Source organism: Nycticebus coucang, chromosome 1 (genome assembly GCF_027406575.1).
Source record: "Nycticebus coucang isolate mNycCou1 chromosome 1, mNycCou1.pri, whole genome shotgun sequence".
Classification (NCBI taxonomy): Eukaryota; Metazoa; Chordata; class Mammalia; order Primates; family Lorisidae; genus Nycticebus; species Nycticebus coucang.
In genome coordinates, this window is record NC_069780.1 from 107,200,327 (window position 1) to 107,226,224 (window position 25,898).

The 25,898-nt window shown below is 39.1% G+C and overlaps 1 protein-coding gene across 17 annotated transcripts in view; it reads left to right on the forward strand.

Moving 5' to 3' along the window:
* NEK1 (NIMA related kinase 1) overlaps positions 1-25,898 on the forward strand; it is a 133,045-nt gene that overhangs the window by 86,212 nt on the left and 20,935 nt on the right. For 12 of the 17 annotated variants that reach the window (XR_008379000.1, XM_053585820.1, XM_053585703.1 and 9 more), the window contains 11 exons: positions 316-418; positions 4,431-4,514; positions 4,931-5,014; positions 5,674-5,748; positions 6,565-6,660; positions 7,333-7,452; positions 11,069-11,134; positions 11,218-11,446; positions 12,175-12,327; positions 15,506-15,679; positions 24,721-24,841. Coding sequence is in view for 16 of the 17 variants with exons in the window: in XM_053585820.1 (XP_053441795.1) it covers positions 316-418; positions 4,431-4,514; positions 4,931-5,014; positions 5,674-5,748; positions 6,565-6,660; positions 7,333-7,452; positions 11,069-11,134; positions 11,218-11,446; positions 12,175-12,327; positions 15,506-15,679; positions 24,721-24,841 (1,305 nt within the window). In the remaining variant the exon portion in view is untranslated. The remainder of the gene's footprint in view (positions 1-315; positions 419-4,430; positions 4,515-4,930; positions 5,015-5,673; positions 5,749-6,564; positions 6,661-7,332; positions 7,453-11,068; positions 11,135-11,217; positions 11,447-12,174; positions 12,328-15,505; positions 15,680-24,720; positions 24,842-25,898) is intronic. The other 5 variants (XM_053585778.1, XM_053585804.1, XM_053585832.1 and 2 more) reach the window with 4 other exon arrangements.

A 25,898-nucleotide genomic window follows, 5' to 3' on the forward strand; every position in this document is an offset into this window, starting at 1 on the left:
AATAGAAAAACTGATGTAAGAGGGTTTGTTTTTTTTTAGCAACTCTTTGCTTAAGCCCAAGAGTTAGAAGTTGCTATGAGCTGTGACGCCACAGCACTCTACCCAGGGCGACAGCTTGAGACTCTGTATCAAAAAAAAAACAGTAAAGGATAGGATTTAGGTAGTAGATATCAATATATAGAGAGATTTCTTCATTATTTTATTTCATGTCAGCCTTTATATTCTGCAATGGAAAAAAGTAAAATAAGTAACATTTTTAACTTTTTGGAATATTTAATATTCAGAATTGCTAACTTTACAATTTGTCTAAATTAGGCAAAAGGGACAGCTAGCTCTAGAGAGAGCTAAACAAGTGGAAGAGTTCCTGCAGCGGAAACGGGAGGCTTTGCAGAATAAAGCTCGAGCCGAAGGCCATGTGGTATGATTTTTTTGTTTGTTTGAGATTTTGAGTTTATTAATATTCCAAGTGAAGGTCTGGAATAAGGTAAGTACAAATAAAAATAATTATAATCTGACAATTTATGCATAATAGTAGGAAAAAGGGTACTCAAAAATAATTTGCAGAGTATAAAGTCATTGTCTTGGGCCTGGTGCAGTGTCTCGCTCTTGTACTACCAGCACATTGGAACACCCATGCTAGAGGTTCACTTGAGGCAGGAAGTTTGAGACCAGCTTGGGCAACATAGACACTGTCTTTACAAAACACTTTTTAGAAACTAGTCAAGCATGATGGTGCATATCTATAGTCTCAGCTACTTGGGAGACTGAAGCAGGAGGATCACGTGAGTCAAAAGTTGAAGATTGCAGTGAACTGTGATCATGCCATTGTACTCTAGCCAGAGCAACAGAGAGAGGCCCTGTCTCTTAAGAAAAAATAAAAAAAGTTGTACATGGGTCATTACCAAAGTTTTGAGATATATGAAAATCAAGAAACATAAAATCTGCTCAGATGGAAACATTAGTACTTCACCCACACTCACATAGTGTGCCAGAAGCAGGATTTAAGCCCATGTTTCTGGTTTTTGTGCTTATGCTTTTAGCCATTTTACTAAAAGATTTGTTTGTTATCTTTTAAAATTGCATATTATTGCTGGCTTTAATTAAAGTGAAATGAATTATAGAACAGGCATAGGCAAATCTTTTCTGTAAACGACCGAAAAGTAAATATTAATATTTTAAGCTTTCAATTTGGTATCTTGTGCATCTACTCAACTCTGCTGTGCTAGTGAAACAAGTGGATATGGTGGTGCTCTAACCAAGCTTAATTTTGGAAATAAGGCAGTTGGCTAGATTTGACTTGTTAACTAGTTTTTGTTCCTTGTTACAGAGTGTCTTGTATGTAAATTAATTCTTCAACGCTAAGTTGTTTATTTTGAAAACATTATTTTTCCAAATCTTCTTTAAAAATTATGTCTTTATTCTTCCAAAATAATGTTTGAAAAGTAGAAAAGAATATATGTAATGTATGTGTTAATTATGAAGCAAAATAATATACTAAGTTCAGTTTACATACTCTTCCATAATTCAAGGACTAGCAACTGTTTTTCTGTAGAGGACCAGATAGTAAATATTCATGGCTTTGCCAAGCCATAAAATCTCTGTCATCGCCACTCAACTCTGCATTGTAACATAAAAGCAGCTGTAGACAACGTGTAATCAGAGTATAGGTATGTTTGATAAAACTCTTTATGAACACTGAAATTAGAACTTCCTGATTTTCATGTGTTATAAAATATTCTTCCTTTCATTTTTTCTTCACTATTTATTTAAAATGAAAACTATTACTAGCTTTTGGACCATATGAATACAAGTGGTAGGCTGACATTGGCCAGTGGGCCATACTTTGTGAACCTCTGTTTTAACTTGTTCCCCTGCCTCCTCCTGCGAGTGACTATTATCCTGAATTTTGAGTTCAGCATTCCTATATATTTCTTAGGATACTTTTTTTCACAGAGGTCCTCAAACTTTTTAAACAGGGGGCCAGTTCACTGTCCCTCAGACCATTGGAGGGCTGGACTATAGTTTCAAAAAAAAAACTATGAACAAATTCCTATGCACACTGCACATACCTTATTTTGAAGTAAAAAAACAAAACGGGAACAAATACAATCATACCGCCTCATGTGGCCCGTGAGCTGCAGTTTGAGGACCCCTGAATAGTATATAGGATATATACTTTGTTCATATACTATATGATTGGACAATATATTATTCTGTTCTCCTTTTGAGCATTATGAAAATTATATGATATGTAGATTGAAACTTGCTTTTTTCCATTCAGGGTTGTTTTTCTAATATTTATTCACTAGTCAAATACAGCTATATAATTTTTCATTATATGATTATACCACAATCATTAATTCTCTTGAGAGTAGTCATTTAGGTTTATTCAGTTCTTCTTTGAAAATTCTTATAGATGTCTTCTGGTGCACATGTGCAAGTGTTTTGTGTTGTTTTTTTTTTTTTTTTTTTTTTTGTGACAGAGTTTCACTATGTTGCCCTGGGTAGAGTGCCCTAGCATCACAGCTCATAGCAACCTCAACTCTTAAGCTTAAGTGATTCTCTTGCCTCAGCCTCCCAAGTAGCTGGGACTACAGGCGCCCTTGACAACGCCTGGCTATTTCTTTTTTTTGTTGTAGTTGTCATTGTTGTTTGGCAGGCCTGGGCTGGGTTCAAACTCAGTGTTTGTGTATGTGGCTGGTGCCCTAGCCGCTGAGCTACAGGCTCTGAGCCACAAGTGTTTTTCTTGATTATTTTCTTCTGTTGAATAACTACAATAGAACCTCTAAATTTTACAAAAGATGATAAAGGAGCTTTATTTCACTTTGAGAAGTGTCACTTCCTCGTTAACTCATATCATACTGTATCTACTTATACTAATGGAGAAGTACCTTATAAAATGTTAGTTAACTTTAAACATTTCATCCACTGTTTCATTCATTCATTTAGTTTTATACAAACATTGATTGATTATAATATGTTAGGTTCCAGCTAGCAGGAGGATATAAGTAATAAAGGAGACAGACACATAAACCAACAAATAACAATAACTGAGAAAACTTACTGTGCTAGGCATCAAGTTAAGCAGTCTAATTGCATTATCTATAGTAGTCTGCTAAGGCTGCTGTAACAAAATACTGCAAACTATAATGGCTTACTCAACATATATATTTATTATCTCCCACACTGAAGGCTAGAAGTCCCAAGATTAATTTGTCCACAGGGGTTGGTTCCTTCTGAGGGTGGTGAGACAGAATCTGTTCCATGCTTCTTTCCTACCTTCTGGTGGTGCCTGTGACCTTTAGCCTTACTTGGTGTAGAATCACTGTTCTCATCTGTGCCTTCATCTTCTCATGATGTTCTCTCTGTGTATGAGTCTGTCTCTAAATTTCCCTTTTTGTAAGGACACCAGTCATATTGGAGTGGGATCTTATCTGGTGACATCATTTTACCTTGGTCAAAGATCCTATCCCTAAATAAGGTCATTTCTGAGGCACTGAGGATTATGAGTACAGAATACAAATTTATGGGGACACAGTGCAACACATAACTATCTCTTTTAGTCATTACAGCAATCCTGTGTAACTCTGTGATGATTCGTCATGTCTTAGACTATATTGCAATGTAAAAATCCTTACCTATCAAAAAGTAGCTCTGTCCAATTCAGAACAGAAAGCATTGACTCATTTTCCCCTACTCCTTCCTTCTAAATATGTCGGTCACTATGAAGTTTTGAGACAGACTGTGTTATGGTTCATTATTTCACTTTTAAGAAACACAGTTGACAGTGTCCTTTGTGCAAGTTTTACCTTGTTCAGCTTAACAGGTGTTGCTGGGAGAGCCTGATTTGGTTCTGTCCATACAGATTTTATGTTTCTTGATTTTTGTGTATCTCAAAATTTTCATAACAACTAAATACCCCAGGAACTATTTAGCATAAAATTATAATAGGATTCTAAATGCTGGGAAGAAGGTTAACTGGCTAGAGACCTCGAGACTTGAGAAATAACAGTGTGGGCCCCTGGGTTTTCTTTTCACCACCCAGATATCCTGGACAAAGTATTAGTAAGGCCTGTAGCCCAGATCTTCTATAGACTTAAACAAAAACAAAACCAGAAAAGCTTGCTCCCACTCACTGAAGGCTTGGGAAAGAGGAACCCCAACAGAGATGGAAAACCGCAATACCACCTTCACAGCAGGGACGTGATGAGTGAATAATTGTGGTTGGGGTTTAATTGCTTCTTTTCTTCTATTCTCATTGAACGTATTTGTCCAGCTGATAGAGAGAAATGCTAGGGTTTATTATCATACTTTACCAGCTAGAAATGGTCAGTATTTGCCAAAAGAAAGAAAGCAGTGCCTGGATATTCCTGGGTAAGATGATGTAGCCTTAGTCGTTCTTTAAACTTAGTACATTAAATGATAAACAGGGAATCCTGCAAAACCTGGCAGCTATGTATGGAGGCAGGCCCAGCTCTTCAAGAGGAGGGAGGCCAAGAAACAAAGAGGAAGAGGTATGCTTCCTGCATGCTCACTGCCTCGTCACTGCCATTTTTGAGTTGATTGCCTTCTTTGTTTGCATGGTTTAAACTCTTAACAATCATTTGAAGATTTTGTAGGTCTATAGGGACCTGTTAATATACTTTCACTGACATACTGTGTCATAATTTTGTCCCATAACTGTTATTCAGTATTCTGAGTTCGATTTTTTTATAAAATTAAATATTTGTTATTATAATGTATTTCTTTCTTTTCAGAAATAAGTAGATCTAAATTATTTGACAGCTAATTACATTTCCATTAACCAGATTTCAAAACTTTTCTTATATTTAGATTAACACTTTTCTTTAAATTAAAAAATGTTCATCAGTAAAATTGTTGATCATTTCTCTTTTCAGTCATTATATTGAGTTTTTTTCCCTTTTTGTAGGTTTATCTGGCAAGACTGAGGCAAATAAGACTACAGAATTTCAATGAGCGCCAGCAAATTAAAGCTAAACTTCGTGGTGAAAAAGTGAGTTAAACATGAATTTTGTTAAAAGCTGTTGAGTAATATCATAAGGATTAAAATTAAAAATGCTGTGACACTAACAAAAAAATAAGAACTGATGAAGATATTGAAAATTCAAAGATCCAAAAACTACACATAGGGATAATGTGAATATTTATGGAATTAAAAATTGATAAGCCCATTTGTTCCAGAGGAATTCTTTTTTTTTCTTTTTTTTAATTAATTGAGACAGACTCTCACTTTATCACCCTTGGTAGAGTGCTGTGGCATCATGACTCACAGCAACCTCAAACTCTTGGGCTCAATTGATTCTCTTGCCTCAGCCGGGTTCGAACCCACCAGCCCTGGATCATGTGGCTGGCGCCTTAACCACTGAGCTATGGGCACCCAGGTAGTTCCAGGGGAATTCTAAGAGGAAGATATAATGTGTATCCGTGGAAAGATTACAGTCCACTTTCTGTCATTGCCATTGTCATTCAGATGATGGTTCTGAAGAGTTCAGGTGCAGCTTTGGGAGAAAATTAACAGCAATAAGCGATTTTCCCTTTACATTTTTAGATTTTTATTATTTTTTATATAATCTTTATATTATCTTTCACAGTGCTCTGTACTAAATTTGATGGTTTTTATCCTAAGTGATTGCTTACTTACTTATTTTGTAGAAAGGAGCTGATAGTTCCGAAGGAGAAGGAAGTGAAGAGGCTGATGTGAGGCGAAAAAAAATTGAATCAGTCAAGGTATAGACTAGAAATGACACTGGCTCTCTCAGAGAGAATTTACACCTGCGGTAGAAAATTCTGTTCTTTCAGTTTACATAACTAAATGACTTTATCCTTTTGGTTTAATTTTTCTTACCCCTTTATCTCTCACTTTTTGTTTCTGAAAAATAGTATTTTTGTCTGTTTATATCATATTAATGAAGAATAACTTGATGAAACCTTGGCATAAATAGATAAAACTATCTTAAAAATAAAATACAGCAACCTTGGGCAGCTCCTGTGGCTCAGTGGGTAGGGGCCGGCCCCATATACTGAGGGTGGCGGGTTCAAACCTGGCCCCAGCCAAACTGCAACAAAAAATAACCGGGTGTTGTGGCGGGTACCTATGGTCCTAGCTAGTTGGGAGGCTGAGGCAAGAAGATCATGTAAGCCCAAGAGTTGGAGGTTGCTGTGAGCTGTGTGACGCCATGGCATTCTACCAAGGGTGATAAAGTGAGACTCTGTCTCTACAAAAACAAAAACAAAAACACAGCAACCTTAAAAATGAAAGATTCAGTTATTCATCTCTATAAATGTAAATGAAGTCCATGTACAATAGTTTTAATTTTTTATATTTTTTTCATTCAGCAAGTGTTTATTCAGTACCTGCTGTGTGTTGGGGCTGGTTTTAGATGCTAGGGATACAGAGTGAACTTACATTTTTATTCTGGAATGACACACACTTTTATTTTTGGCTACTAAGTAAGTATTCTTATAGGCCTGAAGAGAAAAAAAAAAAAAAGCCCTACACCCTTCTTTCTGGTAGCTAATTTTGTCAATTGTTCTTATTTTCAGGCCCGAGCAAATACACGTGCTGCTGTCCTAAAAGAACAGCTAGAGCGAAAGAGAAAGGAAGCCTATGAGAGAGAGAAGAAAGTGTGGGAAGAGCATGTAAGGTTCTTCCCAAGTTCTTGATCTTGGGCGTCCTAATGTTCTTCTTGTGCTTCCTTCGTGGTACATCAGCATTATAATCTTGTGGGGTTTCTCTCTCTTTTTTTCTTTTTTTGAGACAAAGTCTCACTTATGTTGCCCTTGGTAGAGCGCTGTGGTGTCATAGCTCACAGCACCCTCCGACTCTTGGGCTTAAGCATTTCTCTTGCCTCAGCCTCTCAGGTAGCTGAGACTACAGTGCCTGCCACAATGCCCGGCTATTTGTAGAGACGGGGTCTCACTCTGGCTTGGGCTGGTCTCGACCACCTGAACTCAGGCAGTCCACCCTCCTGGGCCTCCCAGAGTGCTAGGATTACAGGCATGAGCCACCGTGCCTGGCCTTTTTTCTCTATTTTTTAATTATTGTTTTCCCTGTCCCCTTGCCCTCTTGCCCTCTCTTTCTACCTCCCTCTTTCTCTTTTTTGTGCTGTTTCTTTTTAAAATTATTTATTTACTTATTGCCAAGTAGCTAATCAAAATCCCACCATCACTTAATGGGGTGCTAGGGTGTGTGCTGCGTGTGAGGAAGAAGAAAATGCCTATGTATAAACTGAATAAACAGTGATCTTGTAGCTACCATTTCATTTCTTCATGCAAATGCAAAGTCCCCAAAGTGCTTAATTTTTTTTACAGTTGGTGACTAAGAGTTCTGATATTTCTTCACCTTTGGGTCAGCACGAAGCAGGTGGCTCTCCGTCAAAGCAAATGAGACCTGTTATTTCTGTGACTTCAGCTTTAAAGGAAGTGGGTGTGGTAAGTTTCCTAAGATTTAGAACTCTTCTAAGTCAAAAGATTATTTGGAAGGAAATTGCATTAATTCCTAATATCTCTTTAGGTTTTTGTAGGGGAAAAATTACTTTTTAAGAGTTTTTGGGGGCGGCACCTGTGGCTCAGTGAGTAGGGCACCGGCCCCATATGCCGAGGGTGGCGGGTTCAAACCCAGCCCCAGCCAAACTAACAAAAAAAATAGCCGGGCGTTGTGGCGGACGCCTGTAGTCCCAGCTGCTCGGGAGGCTGAGGCAAGAGAATCGCGTAAGCCCAAGAGTTAGAGGTTGCTGTGAGCCGTGTGACGCCAGGGTACTCTACCCGAGGGCAGTACAGTGAGACTCTGTCTCTACAAAAAAAAAAAAAAAAGTTTTTGGTTTACTCTGAATATTGCAGCATCTTTGCTCAGAGGTTTTATACCTAGGACACCTGGTAGATGAAAGTATATTAAAATCACTTTTTTTTTTACTTTTAAAGAATGAATAAATATTATATATAAATATACACTAAACATAATGCAACAAACATTTTTATATGTAACCCTCATGATTAACAAATGTTGACTTTTGGGCGGCACCTGTGGCTCAGTCGGTAAGGCGCCCGCCCCATATACCGAGGGTGGCGGGTTCAAAGCCGGCCCTGGCCAAACTGCAACCAAAAAATAGCCGGGCTTTGTGGCGGGCGCCTGTAGTCCCAGCTACTTGGGAGGCTGAGGCAAGAGAATCACTTAAGCCCAGGAGTTGGAGGTTGCTGTGAGCTGTGTGAGGCCACGGCACTCTACTGAGGGCCATAAGGTGAGACTCTGTCTCTACAAAAAAAACAAATGTTGACTTTTAAAAAAAAATAATGTCTCTTTGGTACTCTAATTAAGCTCAACACATTTACATTTATTTGAAGTTTTGTAACATAGCAATTGCTGGAAGATTCAGTGTAATTTCAGTTAAATCATCAATTATTTCTTTTACTTTCTATTAATGCTTCTGAATCTCTATCATGCCATCCATACAAATAGTAAAACAAAGAAATCGAAGAAATAAAAAGTGTAAATTTTAGAAGTATATTTCAAGTGTCTATCTGAAGCGTGAAGACGCTGCTGTGAGGTTAAGAGAAATGGGCTTCTAATGTGGAGTTTCTGCCTAGAATTCAATAGACAATGAAAAAATGTCTGCTGAATCAGGTAACACATTAACCTTACTTTCTCCTTTCCTGGTAATCAGTGTCTGTGCTGTTTATTTGTTGAGTTCCATCAAGTTTTTGCAAACAAAATTAGTAACCTAATTTTTTTTTCCCAACTTTTGTGTTTCTCTTGATAATAAGACGGACTGGCTCCGCACCCATAGCTCAGTGGTTAGGGGGCCGGCCACATGCTCCAGGCCTGGTGGGTTTGAACCTGGGCCTGGCCTGCTAAATAAAAAGTAGCTGGGCATTGTGGGGGGCACCTGTAGTCCCAGCTACACGGGAGGCTGTGGCAAGAGAATTGCTTGAGCCCAAGAGTTTAAGATTGCTGTGAGCTACGACACCACGGCACTCTACCAAAGGCAACATAGTAAGACTCTGTCTCAAAAAAATAAATAAGACTTAGTAGAAAAAAAAAAGACCGAGTAGAAAAATAGGAGTTTCTTGATCACATTCAAGAAATTCTAGTAAGAAACTATTGTTTTTAAAGTAGATTTATTCTCTTTTTCTATCTGATAACAACTTTGCGTATGCTACATTGTTACTTCATCTTTAGATTCCACTGTATGGTTCCCTTCCTGGTCCCCAGTCTCACATCTCAAGTAGTTGTTCATCTCTGGTTATAGTGACTGCTAATTTCCTGACTACTTTACTGGGTAAAATGTTGTTTGTCTCATTTACATGTATTACTTTAAAACTTACCACTAACTCCTTTTTTATTTTTTTAAAATATTTAAAATTTAGGTAGTCATATAACTGAATGGTTTTTCTTTTTGTGTTATGTTGGTAAATGTCACCTGAAACTTTGAAAATTTCTGAATCTTCTAAATACTTTTACTTTCATAGTTTTTATAACTGCTGATTTTGTCTTTTCATATCTTTTAAAATTCCAGGTGATCTAGATTGCTTTGACAATACTAATCCGAAGACTGGATTTATATTACGTTTAGTGCAAATAAATGACTCAGAACTGAATACTCTCTTTGTTTAGGGAGGAAAGTCAGTTCTCAATTATGTTTACTAGTATGGTTTAACAAGAATATATATACATGGGCTCGGTGTCCATAGCACAGTGGTTATGGCGCCAGCCACATACACCGAGGGTGGCGGGTTTGAACCCGGCCCGGGACAACTAAGAAACAACTGTAACTAAAAGAAATAGCTGGGTGTTGTGACAGGTACCTGTAGTCCCAGCTACTTGGGAGGCTGAGGCAAGAGACTCACTTAAGCCCAAGAGTTTGAGGTTGCTGTGCGCATGGCACTCTACAGAGGGTGACAAAGTGAAACTCTTGTCTCAAGAAAAAACAAGAATATATATACATGAAATGTAGAAATAGTTTCAGAATGACACAGCTTATCTTTTTTTTTTTTTATTTTGAGAGTCTCACTTTGTGGCCAGTGGTAGGGTGCCACAGCAACCTCCAACTCCTGAGCTCAAGCTGATCCTTCTGCCTCAGCCTCCCTAGTAGCTGGGACCACAGGTACCCACTGCAACATCTGGCTATTTTTAGAGATGGGATCTCATTCTAGCTCAAGCTGGTCTTGAATTCCGTGCTCAGGGCAATTGTCCGCCTCAGCCTTCCAGAGTGCTACGATTACAGGTGTGAGCCACCACACAAAGCCAATACAGTTATCTTGAATTAGTTTATCTGTCAAAACTTTCTCTAGTTCTAATTGAGAGAGTATGTGTATTTTCCTTTTATTCTCACCATTGATTTAAAATTACCAAAAAGTCAGGTCCCAAAGAATAGTATAGTTAAATATGTGAGCAGTAATGTAAAACTGTGCCAAATGATCGGGTGCAGTGGCTCAGGCCTGTAATCCTAGCACTCTGGGAGACTGAGGTAGGTGGATTGCTTGAGGTCAGGAGTTAAAGACCAGCCTCAGCAAGAATGAGACCTGAGCTCTAAAAATAGCTGGGCATGTGGCTCATGCCTTTAATCCTAGCACTTGGGAGGCCCAAGAGGGTGGATTGCTGTAGCTCACAGGTTTGAGACCAGCTTGAGCCAAAGCAAGACCTGGTCTCTAAAAATAGTTGGGTGTTGTGATGGGCACTTGTAGTCCCAGCTACTTGGGAGGCTGAGGCAAGAGAATTGCTTGAGCCCAAGAGTTGGAGGTTGCTGTGAGCTATGATGCCATGGTACTCTTTTAAAGGTGTCAAAGTGAGACTCTCTCAAAATATATATATATAAATTAAAAATATGACAAATGATTGAGAACTGACCCTTCTATACATTCAGTCTATTCATAATATTTTAATGTTTATCATTGCTTATAATGAAGGAAGCTGTGTTAACATTTTCCAGGAATAAAAAATTCACAAGGAGCAATTTAATGAAAAACAAAACTTAACTAAAATAATCGGAGTTTTTCAAATAGACTCTTAAAATAATATTATTTCTTACTCTGTAACTATCTGTGTTTAAAGGACAGTAGTTTAACTGACACCCAGGAAACCTCAGAAGAAAAGCAAAAGACCAATAATGCTATTTCAGTAAGTACAATTTTCAAAGTTTCTCTGTCAATAATTCTACTTAATTATGTACATATTAAGATGTAACATCATACCTGTTTCAGAGTAAGCGAGACATACTACGTAGATTAAATGAAAATCTCAAAGCTCACGAAGATGAAAGAGGAAAGCAGTGTCACTCTGACACTCGTGAGATCACTGCCCATGAAGATGCTGAAGACCACGGAAAGGAAGAGTTCATTTCATCTGATCGCAGGAGGTGGGATGCAAGAGGTCAACTCGTGATTCCTCCAGACCACCTAACACTGGATACGTCCTTCTCTGCATCCAAAAGTATGTACAGAAATGTAAACATCCTGTTTAAGTCCTGTACACATGTAGACTTGAGGACTGGCCACTCTGAAAGAATGAGCACTTACAGAGGTTGAGGGAGCCTGAAAGAATTCTATAATATATTTTCCTTTTGGGAACGTAGGAATGCCTCCCCACCACCACTACCACTACCAGCGAAATGTGAAGAATAGAGAGAACTATTCAGCCTTGAGAAGGATTTTATTACAAAAATATATAGTGTAGAAGAGGGAACTAATGATACATATTTAAATTGTATTTCTTTAACTTTCTATACCATCTTAATCTGTATTAGGAATAATTCTTGATGAGAATCAGGGTAGTGAACTTTGATAAAAATCTCAGAAACATCCCTTGGGCATTTAGCAGCGGTATTATGTTCTGTTATTGAAAATTATTTCTTTGTAGCTCAGCACCCATAGCTCAGTGAGTAGGGTGCCGCCCATATACACCAAGGCTGGTGGCTTCCAGCCCATCCCGGGCCTGCTAAACAACTATGACAACTGCAGCCAAAAATAGCTGGGCATTGTGGCAGGCACCTGTAGTACCAGGTCCTTGGCAGGCTGAGGCAAGAGAATTGCTTAAGCCTAAGAGTTTGAGGTGTGAGCTGTGACATCACAGTACTCTACAGAGGGTGACATAGTGACAGTCTGTCTCAAAAAAAAAAAAGAAAAGAAAGGAAATTATTTTTTTGTATCTTTCTCTTATAGAACATACAGTGGGAGAAGTTATTAAATTAGATCCTAGTGGATCTCCAAGAAAAGTCTGGGGGAAAAGTCCTACAGATTCTGTTCTAAAGATACTTGGAGAAGCTGAATTGCAACTTCAAACGGAAGTATTAGAAAACACAACTGTTAGAAGTGGTAAGCAGAAATTGCTAATTTTTCTATACTAAAAGTAATATTTAAAATTGTACGTTTTAAGATGTTTATAAATTATCTTTTTGTTGGAACAATTTTCTAATTAGATGGAGAATGATTGTATTTTCTGGGGCAGTTTTCCTAAACAAGTCTTATGTTTTAGCCTGATGTGATATAGATGGGAATCTAAAAATAAAAGGGAAAGGAATGTCTATGAAGGGAGCTGGAAAACGTACAACAGTGTTGTATACGAGGAAAAATATAGGAGCAAGCGGTGCCCGTAGCACGTGGTTACAGCCTTGACCACACGCACCCGAGTGGCAGGTTCAAACCCAGCCCAGGCCAGTTAAACATCAATGACAACTGCAATAAAAAAATAGCCGGGCGCTGTGGTGGGCACTGGTAGTCATAGCTACTTGGGATGCTGAGGCCAGAGAATCGCTTAAGCCCAACAGAGTTTGAGGTTTCTGTGAGCTGTGACACCATGGCACTCTACCCAGGATGACATAGTGAGACTCTGTCTCAAAAAAAAAGAAAAGAAAAGAAAAGAAAAATATAGGAACACAGCATGAAGGTGAATGGTATGTGGTTTGGCTTGGCACCTGTAGCTCAGCAGCTAGGGCACCAGCCACATACACTGGGGCTGGCGGTTTCCAACGCAGCCTGGGCCTGCCAAAACAACAATGACAACTGCAGGAAAATAAAAAAAAAAAGCTGGGCATTGTGGTGGACACCTTTAGTCCCAGTTACTTGGGAGACTGAGACCAGAGAATTTCTTAAGCCCAAGAGTTGTAGGTTGCTGAGCTGTGACACTCAGGGCAACATAATGAGACTCTGTCTCAAAAAAAAAAAAAAGAATGGTGTATGTTTTGATGTGGTTTCAGTAATTAGGTTGACCAAAAGACACCTGCTGGCTGGTCCAAGTGCAGTAGTGTTTACAACTACAAGGTCTTTGACATTATTCTGTGACTGGGAAGGCAGCCTTGTCATGAGACAGGAGGAGACACTCATGCCCCAGGGGTCTCAAGGGACTAAGTAGTTCAGCTACACATGAGGAAGGATGTCTATGTGTAACAGGTGTTTTCAGATTATGCAGCTTGTCTAAATGATAAGGAACTTGAATGTAATTTTCCTCTTTTGAGAAGTTGTATCTAGGCTGGAATGTGTGTGCATGTCATTTTTGTGCTCTTCCTCTCCATCTCTGTTGCTCTTTTTCTCTGTCTCTCCTTAAAACCTAGAATGAAGGCTCGGCACCTGTGGCTCACGCAGCTAAGGTGCCAGCCACATACACCTGAGCTGGTGGGTTCAAGTCCAGCCTGGGCCCACCAAACAAAAATGACAGCTGCAACCAAAAAATAGCCGAACATTGTGGCAGGTGTCTGTAGTCCCAGCTACTTGAGAGGCAGAGGCAGGAGAATTACTTGAGCCCAGGAGTTGGAGGTTACCGTGAGCTGTGATGCCACGGCACTCTCCCCAGGGCGACAGCTTGAGGCCCTGTCTCAAAAAAAAAAATCTAGAATGAAAATCACATCCAAGGCTGGGAATAATACCCTAGGAGGTGAAGGTATTGTCATGGTCTTTATTGGAATTAGCCAGATGCAGAGAATGAGCCAATGTAATGAATCTGTGCACGTTACTCAAGTGGCAAAAATAGGTGGCTAATCATTCTATTATTTGCTTTAATATTAAAGAAATAAATTCAAATAAAGAAAAAGATATATACAATCATCTGTTTGAAAAAAAGCAAAAGCAAAAAATGTTTATATTTGTAATTAATTTGTTCACACTTTTATATCAGGAAATTATGCAGTAGTATGCCAAACACCCATCATAAACAAAAGTACTGGTAACTTACTACTGTCACACCTTAGTGTAACCCTATTTTCAAAACATCCTAGGCTTTATTCAAGACAAAAATGCCTTCAGGCTCTAAAACAATTTTTTATATAATAATAAAAATTTCAGGTTATTTTGTTGTCTGAAAGTTCTCTGTATATGTTTATACTCATTAAAACTATGACTTTGAAAAATCAAAAAATAAAATTCTGATTCTTTTTTTTTTTTTTTTTGAGAAAGAGAGAGAGAGAGAATCTCACTGCCGCCCCCAGTAGAGTGTTGTGGCATCATAGCTTACAGCAACCTCAGACTCCCGGGCTTAAGCAATTCTCTTGCCTCAGCCTTCTGAGTATTTGCCACAACATCTGGCTATTTTTTAGAGACAGAGTCTCGCTCTAGCTCAGGCTGGTCTCTTGTGAACTTAGGTGATCCGCCTGTTTTGGCCTCCCAGAGTGCTGAGATTACAGACATGAGCCACTGCACTCAGCCCAAAATTCTGATTTCCTTTTATGTGAATTTTTTTTTTGGCTTAAATACATTTTAGTTTTTGCTTTCATTCTTCTTTTTTTTTTTTTTTTTTAATTGAGATAAGAGTCTCACTTTGTCGCCCTTGGTAGAGTACAGTGGTATCACAGCTCGCAACAACCTCTAAATCTTGGGCTTAGGAGATACTCTTGCCTCAGCCTCCCAAGTATCTGGGACTACAGGTGCCCGCCACAATGCCCCAGCTATTTTTTTGTTGCAGTTTGGCCGGGGCCGGGTTTGAACCTGCCACCCTCGGTATATGGGGCCAGCACCCTACTTACTGAGCCACAGGCGCTGCCCACTTTCATTCTTATTTGTCATAATCCATCTGTACAGAATCGAAACCAAAAATAACTTTGGTTTATCTTTTTATATTCAATTCTTTATCAAACACTTACTGGCTGTGCACACTGCTATATGTTAGATGATAAAGCTACAAAAGAAAATAAAAGCTCATCCTTGCTCTCGGAGGACAGATAAAAATGAAAACAAATAAAAAGCAACATTGCATGAAAAGGCCAAGAATAAAAAGTATCCACAAGATTTGGAGTTAGTGCAAAGATTATTTAAATAATTAACTTTATCTTTGATAGTCAAGAAAGAATTTCCTAGACTTGTCAACTGCCTTCTTTTTCATTTTTGTCCAACTATATGTACTGAGAATATGCTCTGTATTGTCTGGTATGTGAGAGAGCTTAACCAGTAATTAATTACTTATTGTAATAATATAAGTTTTTAAACTTTGCTTTAAATGTCATACCAAGTAAAATTCAATTCATTTTGACAACTAACATGAATTTTCATTCTTCTTTTTTAACAGAGATTTCTCCTGAAGAGGAAAAGTACAAGCCTTTAATTATTGGAGAAGAAGAAGTACAGTGTATTTCACGTGAAATAAACCCATCAACTACTGTTGATTCTCCTTCTGAGACAAAAAGTCCCAAGTTTAGGGAGGCAGCTCCACAGACATCGAAACCTGAAGCAAATTTGGAGGGTAAGTTTTAGGGAATAAAATTAGATGTATTGGATTCAATTAATACTTAAATTTCTTCATTATGAACAGGTCTTTATAAACAAAATATCAAAATTTATATGTATGTTTGGGTAATTGATCTTAAGTTAGAGTCAGTATTTTTATTTATTTATTTATTTTGAGACTCAGTCTCACTATGTCGCCCTCAGTAGAGTGCCATTGCATCACAGCTTGCAGCAACCTCCAACTCTTGGGCTTAAGCTGTTCTCTTGCCTCAGCCTCCCAAGTAGCTGGGACTACAGGCGCCCACCATGACACCCGGCTGTTTTTGTTGTTGTTGTTGTTGTTGCAGTTGTTTAGCTGGCCTAGGCTGTGTTCAAACCTGCCACCCTTGGTGTATGTGGCTGGCACCATTACCACTGTGCTACAGGTGCCGAGCCTAGAGTCAGTATTTTTATACTTTTACTAATTAGTCCCTTTTTTTTATTGCTGCCTAACAAGAAATTTAGTGTTAGAACACTTTTTTTATGACTCGGAGCCTGTAGCTCAAGCAGCTAAGGTGCTATCCACATACACCTGAGTTGGCAGGTTTGAATCCAGCCCGGGCCCGCCAAACAACGACAGCTGCAACCAAAAAAATAGCCAGGCATTGTGGCGGGCACCTGTAGTCCCAGCTACTTGGGAGGTGGAGGCAGGAGAATCACTTGAGCCCAGGCATTTGAGGTTGCTGTGAGCTGTGATGCTATAGGACTCTACCCAGGGTGACAGCTTGAGGCTCTGTCTCAAAAAAAAAACAAAAAAAACCCCACTTTTTTGTTTGTTTGTTTATTTTGCCTTGGTGTTAGCCTAACTCACAGCAACCTCAAATTCCAGGGCTCAGGCAATCTTCCTGCCTCAGCCTCCTTGAGTAGCTGGGACTACAGGCACGTGCCACAACACCTGGCTAGTTTTTTCTATTTAGTAGAGACAGGGATCTCACTCTTGCCCGGGATGATCTTGAACTCCTGAGCTCAAGCAATCTTCTTTGCCTTGGCCTCCCAGAGTGCTGGGATTACAGGTGTGGCTGGGATTACAGCCAAAACAATTATTTTGTTATATCTCATGATTATATGTTTCCGGAATTAAGTCAAGGCCTGGCTAATGTGATTTTCCTAGTTCTCAAAGATCATTTGGTATATTTTGTCAGGTAGACTGGTCTGAAGGGACCAAGTTTGGTCTCATTGCTATCCTGGCAAGTGTAGCTAGAGGGCTGAGCTAAGATGGGCGCCTCTCCCTCTTTGTATGGTTTCAGATTTACTTTATGTACTCTCTCTATCGAGGTAGTCTGACTTTTTATATGATCCCCAGGGCTCACAAATGCTAAGGTGAAAGCTGCATGCAGTCTTAAAAGCTAATCTCAATTGACACCGTATCACTTCTGCCATACTTTCATTGGTCAAAGCAGTCACCTCCCCACCTAGATTCAAAGGGAAGAGAAACACACCCCAATTGTCAGTGGGAAGAATGTTAAAGAATTTGCAACTATCCTTAAAACAAGGGTAGCACCCTGATTGTTAATTACTCCAGGGTCTAAGAAAATAGATTAGTGCGCTTTAGTTATGTTTGTTCTCAATATCATTGTGAAAGTCCAGGTGATCTTTTTTTTTCGTTTTTGGTTTTAGACAGATTTTAAAGATTAAACTTTCATTTCAGTTACTAATCAGTGATATCATAGTTGATTCATCCATATTTAACCACAGAGACATTTTTTTCTTTAAGGTAGCGTTTATACTTTCTTTAAATTGATTGATTTATTACTAAAATTTAAGTGAAGAGAATTTTGCATAATGGGAAAAATAGTGCGTACCATATTTCTTTTTATTTTTTGATTCTTTATAGAGATAGGATCTTGCTTTTTGCCCAGCCTAGAGTACAATGGTGCAGTCGGGGATCACTGTGACCTGGAACTTTTGGGCTCAATGATCCGCCCACTTCAACCTCCCAAGTAACTAGAACTACAGGTATATACCACCACACCACACCTAGATAATTTTAATTATTTTATTTTATTTATTTATTTTTATTGTTAAATCATAGCTGTGTTCATTAGTGCAATCAAGGGGTACAATGTGCTGGTTTCATATACAATCTGAAATATTCTCATCAAACTGTTCAACGTAGCCTTCATGGCATTTTCTTAGTTATTGTATGTAGACATTTGTATTCTGCCTTTAGTAAGTTTCGCCTTACCCATTCTAAGATGCACCATAGGTGTGGCCCCACCCATTACGCTTCCTCCACCCTAACCTCCCCCCTCCCTTCCCCTTCCTTGGCCCTTTTCTCACAGGCTTGTGCTATAGTTGGGTTATAGCCTTCATATGAAAGTTATAATTTAACTTCATAGTAGGGCTGAGTACACTGGATATTTTTTCTTCCATACTTACCAAAGTATCCTGAGATACTTTGCTAAGAAGAATATGTTCCAGCTCCATCCATGTAAATATGAAAAAGGTAAAGTCTCCATCTTTCTTTAAGGCTGCATAATATTCCATGGTATACATGTACCACAATTTGCTAGTCCATTCGTGGGTCCATGGGCACTTGGGCTTCTTCCATGACTTAGCAATTATGAATTGGGCTGCAGTAAACATTCTGGTACAGATGTCCTTGTTATATTGTGATTTTTGGTCTTCTGGGTATAAACCTAGTAAAGGAATTATAGGATCGAATGGCAGGTCTATTTTTAGGTCTGTAAGTATTCTCCAAACATCCTTCCAGAAGGAACGTATCAGTGTGCATTCCCATCAGCAGTGTAGAAGTGTGCCCTTTTCTCCACATCCATGCCAACATCTCTGGTTTTGGGATTTTGTTATGTGGGCTACTCTTACTGGGGTTGGGTGATATCTCAAAGTAGTTCTGATTTGCATTTCTCTGATGATTAAGGATGATGAGCTTTTTTTCATGTGTTTGTAGATCATGCGTCTGTCTTCTTTAGAGAAGTTTCTCTTCAAGTCCCCTGCCCAACCTCAGATGGGATCACGTGTTCTTTGCTTGCTACTACGTTTGAGTTCTCTGTGGATTCTGGTTATTAGACCTTTATTGGAGGTATAACCTGCGAATATATTCTCCCATTCTGAGGGCTGTCTGCTTGCTTTACTTACTATGTTCTTGGCTGTGCAGAAGCTTTTTAGTTTGATCAGGTCCCAGTAGTGTATTTTTGACACTGCTTCAATTGCCTGGCTAGTCCTCCTCATAAAATATTCACCCAGGCTGATTCCTTCAAGAGTTTTCCCTGCACTTTCTTCAAGTATTTTTATAGTTTTATGTCTTAAATTTAAATCTTTAATCCAGTGAGAGTCTATCTTAGTTAATGGTGAAAGGTGTGGGTCCAGTTTCAATCTTCTACAGGTTGCCAGCCAGTTCACCCAGCACCATTTGTTAAATAGGGAATCTTTTCCCCACTGAATGTTTTTAATTGGCTTGTCAAAGATCAAATAACGGTAAGTAGCTGGATTCATCTCTTGGTTCCCTATTCTGTTCCAGACATCTACTTCTCTGTTTTTGTGCCAGTACCATGCTGTTTTGATCACTATCGATTTATACTACAGTCTCAGGTCTGGTAGCGTGATTCCTCCTGCTGTGTTTTTATTGCTGAGTAATGTTTTGGCTATTCGAGGTTTTTTCTGATTCCATATAAAACGAAGTATTTTTTCAAGATCTTTAAAATATGACAATGGAGCTTTTATAGGAATTGCATTAAAATTATATATTGCCTTGGGTAGATAGACATTTTAACAACGTTGATTCTTCCCAGCCATGAGCATGGTATGTTGTTCCATTTGTTAACATCTTCAGCTATTTCTTTTCTTAAAGTTTCATAGTTCTCTTTGTAGAGATCTTTCACGTCCTTTGTTAGGTATACTCCCAAATATTTCATCTTCTTTGGCACTACTGTGAAAGGGAAAGAGTCCTTGACTGTTTTTTTTGGCTTGGTTATTGCTGGTATAAAGGCTACTGATTTATAGGTGTTGATTTTGTAGCCTAAAACATTGCTGTATTCCTTGATCACTTTTTTTTTTTTTTTTTTTTTGTAGAGACAGAGTCTCACTTTATGGCCTTAGGTAGAGTGCCATGGCATCACAAAGCTCACAGCAACCTCCAACTCCTGGGCTTAAGCGATTCTCCTGCCTCAGCCTCCCAAGTAGCTGGGACTACAGGCGCCTGCCACAACACCCGACTATTTTTTTGCCGCAGTTCAGCCGAGGCCGGGTTTGAACCGCCACCCTAGGTATATGGGGCCGGCACCCTACCAACTGAGCCACAGGTTCCGCCCTTCCTTGATCACTTCTAAAAGTTTTGTAGTAGAATCCCTAGTGTTTTCCAGATATACGATCGTATCATCTGCGAAGAGTGAAAGTTTGGTCTCTTCTGACCCTATGTGGATACCCTTGATCGCCTTTTCTTCCCTAATTGTAATGGCTAAACTTCCATTACAATGTTAAAGAGCAATGGAGACAATGGGCAACCTTGCCTCATTCCTGATCTAAGTGGAAATGATTTCAATTTTACTCCATTCAATACGATATTGGCTGTGGGTTTGCTATAGATGGCCTCTATTAGTTTAAGAAATGTCCCTTCTATACCAATTTTCTCAAGTGTTCTGATCATGAAGGATGATGGATATTATCAAAAGCTTTTTCTGCATCAATTGAAAGAATCATATGGTCCTTATTTTTTAGTTTATGTGCTGAATTACATTTATAGATTTACGTATATTGAACCAGCCTTGAGACCCTGGGATAAATCCCACTTGGTCGTGGTGTATAATTTTTTTGATGTGTTGTTGGATTCTGTTTGTTAGAATCTGTTTGTTAGAATCTTATTGAGTATTTTAGCATCAATATTCATTAGGGATATTGGTCTGTAGTTTTCTTTTCTTGTTGGGTCTTTTCCTGGTTTGGGGATCAAGGTGATGTTTGCTTCGTAGAATGTGTTGGGTAATATTCCTTCTTTTTCTATATTTTGGAAGAAGTTTAGTAATATAGGTACTAATTTTTCTTTAAAGGTTTGGTAAAATTCTGACATAAAGCCATCTGGTCCTGGGCTTTTCTTTTTAGGGAGATTTTGTATAGTTGATGCTATTTCAGAACTTGATATAGGCCTGTTCAACATTTCCACTTCATTCTGGCTAAGTCTTGGTAGGTGGCATACTTCCAGGTATTGGTTGATTTCTTTCAGATTTTCATATTTCTGAGAGTAGAGTTTCTTGTAATATTCATTAAGGATTTTTTTGAATTTCTGAGTGGTCTGTTGTTATTTCATCTTTACCATTTCTGATTGATGAAATTAGAGATTTTACTCTTTTTTTCTGGCTAGGTTTGCCAAAGGTTTATCTATTTTATTGATCTTTTCAAAAAAACAACTTCAGGGTTTAATGATCTGTTGTATAATTCTTTTGTTTTCAATTTCATTTAATTCTGCTCTGAATTTGATTATTTCTTTTCTTCTGCTGGGTTTGGGGTTGGAGTGTTCTTCCTTCCCTAGTTGCCTGAGATGTCCCATTAAGTTATTAACTTCCTCTCTTTCCGTTTTTTTGAGGCAGGCTTGCAGTGCTATAAATTTCCCTCTGAGGACTGCCTTTGCAGTATCCCAGAGGTTCTGGTAATTCGTGTCTTGATTGTTGTTTTCTTCCAAAAATTTGGTGATTTCCTTCTTAATCTCGTCTATAACCCATCTGTCCTTCAGCATAAGGTTGTTTAGCTTCCATGTTTTTGTGTGGGTGTGCAGGTTCTTGTTGTTACTGAGTTCAACTTTTATTCCATGATGGTCTGAGAAGATGCAAGGAATAATTTCTATTTTTTTAAATTTGCTGAGGTTAGATTTGTGGCCTAGGATGTGGTCGATTTTGGAGTATGTTCCGTGGGCTGGTGAGAAGAATGTGTATTCAGTTTTGTTGGGATGAAATGTTCTGTAGATGTCTGTTAAGTCCAGATGTTGAATGGTTAAGTTTAAATCTAAAATTTCTTTGCTTAGCTTCTTTTTGAAGGATCTATCCAGCACTGCTATAGGGTTGTTAAAATCTCCAACTACTATGGAACTGGAGGAAATCAAGTTGCTCATGTCTGTTAGAGTTTCTCTTATAAATTGAGGTGCGTTCTGGTTGAGAGCATAAATATTAATAATTGAAATCTCATATTGAGTATTACCTTTAATAAATATGAAGTGTCCATCCTTATCCTTCCTTATTTCGGTTCGTTTAAAGCCTATTGCATCTGTGAATAGGATTGCAACACCTGCTTTTTTCTGCTTTCCATTTGCCTGGAGTATAGATGACCATCCCTTCACCTTGAGTCTATATTTGTCTTTTAATGTCAGATGAGATTCTTGTATGCAGCAGATATCTGGCTTGAGTTTTTGTATTCAGTCAGCCAACCTGTGCCTCTTTAGAGGACAATTTAAACCACTGATACTGATTGAGAATATTGATAAGCCTTTTGAGAGACTGGTGGACATTTGTAATCCTTTTGTGACTGTGGAAGTTGGAATTTGATCAAAATTTTCTGGGTGGGTTCACTTTTGTGGTGGAGGATTACTCTGGTCTTTATGGACGATAGGTCTGAGAATATCCTGGAGAGCTGGTTTAGTTGTGGCAAATTTCTTCAACATGCGAATGTCATTGAAGTATTTAATTTCTCCGTCATAAATGAAACTCAGTTTAGCTGGGTACAGGATCCTGGGTTGAAAGTTATTTTGTTTTAGGAGATTAAAAGTCAATGACCATCCTCTTCTAGCTTGAAAGCTTTCAGCAGAGAGATCTGCAGTTATTCTAATATTCTTCCCCTTGTAGGTGATGGTTTTCTTTCGTCTGGCTGCTGTCAGAATTTTCTCCTTCATATTAACTTTAGTGAAATTGATTATGATGTGTCTGGGGGATGTCATATTTGGGTAAGTCATGCTGGAGTTCTGAAACTGTCTGCTATCTGAATTTCAGAATCTCTTGGCATGTCTGGAAAGTTCTCCTTCATAATCTGTGGCAATATAGAGAAGAGACTTTGTGCCTTGTGAAGCCACTTGGTCGCTTTCAGGGATCCCTATAAGACGAATATTGATTTTCCTTGAATTATCCAAGAGCTGTCTGAGAGAGTGATCTGTTTTTGTCCTCCATTTCTCTTCCTCTTTGAGAGTTCGAAAGCTTTGTCTTCAATGTCAGAAATCCTTTCTTCTGCTTGCTCCATCCTGTTACTGAGGGATTCTACTGTGTTTCTGAGATCTTTGAGAGCTACAACTTCTTGTCTCAATGTGTCAAAATCTTTGGTCATTTGGTCTTTGAATTCGTTGAATTCTTGAGATATCTTTTGGGTTACTGCTTGGAATTCTAATTTGATCTTGTCTGCTATCCAGATTCTGAATTCAATTTCTGACATCTCAGCTATTTGTTTGTGCATGGGATCTTGTGCTGTGTCTGCCCCATTGATCCTAGGGGGAATTGATCTACTGTAATTATTCATATTGCCAGAGTTTTTCTGTTGATTTTGCCTCATGATTGTTTTTCACCATTGCCTCTGGACATCCTCGAGTTGTGGTGGTGTCTCTCCAAGATTAGACCCCAGTGGGATCATTCTATTGTTGTTGAATCTTTGTAGGGAGTGACCCTGTGTAGTTCCTCTGGGGCTGCCCTAGCCAAGGATTTCTGGTTGTAGAAGCAGCCCCGTCGTGTGACACACCTGGATCCAGCAACAGGGCAGGAGGTGGTGTGCATGGTTCTGGGAGTGCCTGGTGCCCAGTGACTTTGGCACCGAGACCCCAAGGCTCCAGCAGTCTCTGGCCGGGAGAAGGGCTCTGTGCAGAGGCAGGGAGGGCTCCAGACAGCTGGCAGCTACCAGAGTCTCTGGCCAGACGAGTGGGCCGGTATGGAGGCAGGGAGGGTACAGGAGGGAGGACACAGGGTTGCGTGGTTCCCACAGTTTCTGGTCAGGGCATGTGGAGGCCCGGCGGGCTTGGGTCGCAGGTTGGGGGTTGTGGCACAGCTCTTATGGAGGTCCAGGCAGCGCCAAGCCCAGGAGTTTGAGGTTACTGTGAGTTGTGACACCACAGCACTCTACCCAGGGCAACAGCCTGAGGCTCCAGTGTGCCAAAACCGGTCTCACTCTGCCCCTGAGGGTTAAGGCTGTAAGGGAGCTCAGTCCCCACCTTTAGCCTGCTCAGTCACTAGGTTATCAGCTCCCACCCGATCCTTGCTCTGTGACCTCGAGGACGGAGCTTGCCGGGGCAGTTCTCTCATAATGGCTCCCTGTGGCCCACAGCCAAACACTATTAGGTTTTTCTGGCTCAGCGGCTCAGTCTGGGGCCCTAGACAATGCCCAAAGTTCTCCGCACTTCTGCTCAAGCTCTCCCCAAGGCAGTTCAACTGAGTGCCAAGTCCAAAAACATGTAAATAGTTCACAGGTAAGGCCTTTCCGGTTTGCAGTCTCACTGCTGCTTGTACTTACGGTTGCCAGCGGGATTAGGTCGATCGAACACACGCAACCACTTGCCAGTTTTCCACTGTTTTTGTCCTCCTCTTGGGGTCCAGAAGTCCCTTGCTGGCTCCCTGTATCCTCAAAGGGATGATTATAGGCAGATCCCACCAGCCAGAGATGCCTGGAGTCTTATCTCCCCAGACTCACCGTACCCAGTTGCAGGGAAGCTGTTACTCAGCCGCCATCTTGCTCCACCTCCTCCTTTTAATTATTTTAGAGATGGGATCTCAACTATGTTGTCTAGCTGGTCTCAAACTATTGGCCTCAAGCTGTCCTCCGAGCTTGGCCTCCTAAAGTGCCAGGATTACAGTGCCTGGCTCAATATTTCTTTTGAGTATTTTTATTATAGGCAAAAGGAAAAGTCTGTCATTTCAGAAATGGCTTAAGTGGAGACCTAAGACAATAACAAGATTAGAGACCTATAGGTAAAATATTTAATTTTGTGTGTTATAATTAACATATTAGCCTAAAACTAGGTAGTGGTAAGTTATAGAAAGTTTATTCAGTCTTCTCTCAACAAATTTTGGTTTGAGACATGTTTCTTATTGTATTGATGCTTCACAGAACCTGATGATTTGGAGACAGAAATTCTACAGGAGCCAAGTGGAACAAACAGAAATGAACGCTTGCCATGCCCTGTGACCAATGTGTGGATTAGTGAGGAAAAACAAACGAAGCAAACTGAGTGTGTGATGTCTTTTTCTTGTATTTCTCAATCCAGGACCCTTTTGTAATCCTTACTTAAAAATAATATGGTTTTTTGTTCAAGTCAAAATAATACTGTAAGAACCTAATATTGTAATATAATATCCCAATATTGTAAAATCTGTAAAAATAATGTTTAATAGATATTCATTGGCTCAGAAATCAACAAATGTACAAAATATATGAAGATATACAACAGAAAGTCCTGCTTGCTCCCATCTAGACTTTTCTTATTTCCTCTTCCTTCAAATATTTGTAATATATACATAAGCAAAAGTAAATACAAGATCTGCCTCCTTTTTAAATACAGTTGTTAGTATAATGTATATAAGTATTTTTCACCTTGTTTTACTTTTAGTCAATAATAAATCTGGGACATTTTTTCATAATAGTAGGTAAAGATCTTCTATTTTTCTTATTTTATAGCTACTTAGTATTTCATGCGGATATACCACAGTATATCAAGTAGAAAACTCAATAAGACATTATGAGGGGGTGGTTCTGAGATGGAGTCTTACTTTGTTGTCCAGAATAGGGTGCCATGGCATCATAGCTCACAGCAAACTTCAAATCTTGGGTACAATCAGTCCTCCTGCCTCAGCCTCCTGAGTAGCTAGGACTACAACACCGGATAGTTTTTTTGTATTTAGTAGAGGCAGGGTCTTCCTCTTGCTCAGACTGGTCTTGAACTCCTGAGCTCAAAACAGTCCAACTGTGTTGGCCTCCCAGAGTGCTAGTCACTTGTGAGTCACCACACCAGGCCTAACATTTACATTTTGAAGGAAAAAAATATATATCTCATGTGGTTAAAATCAATAACTTAAAAAATAGAAAATTGTTTAAATTTTGAAACTGAAAAAATAGGAAGTTATTTAAAATTTTAAATGGATTATAAAGTATCTAGAAAACAAAAATTACCTATAAGCTAACCCCTTAGAGATAAATTATTGGTACTTTTGTAATGTATTCTTCCAGTCTTTACATTTTTGTTTAAAAGCAAAAAAAAAAAAAAAAAAGGTTTGGCGCCTGTGGCTCAA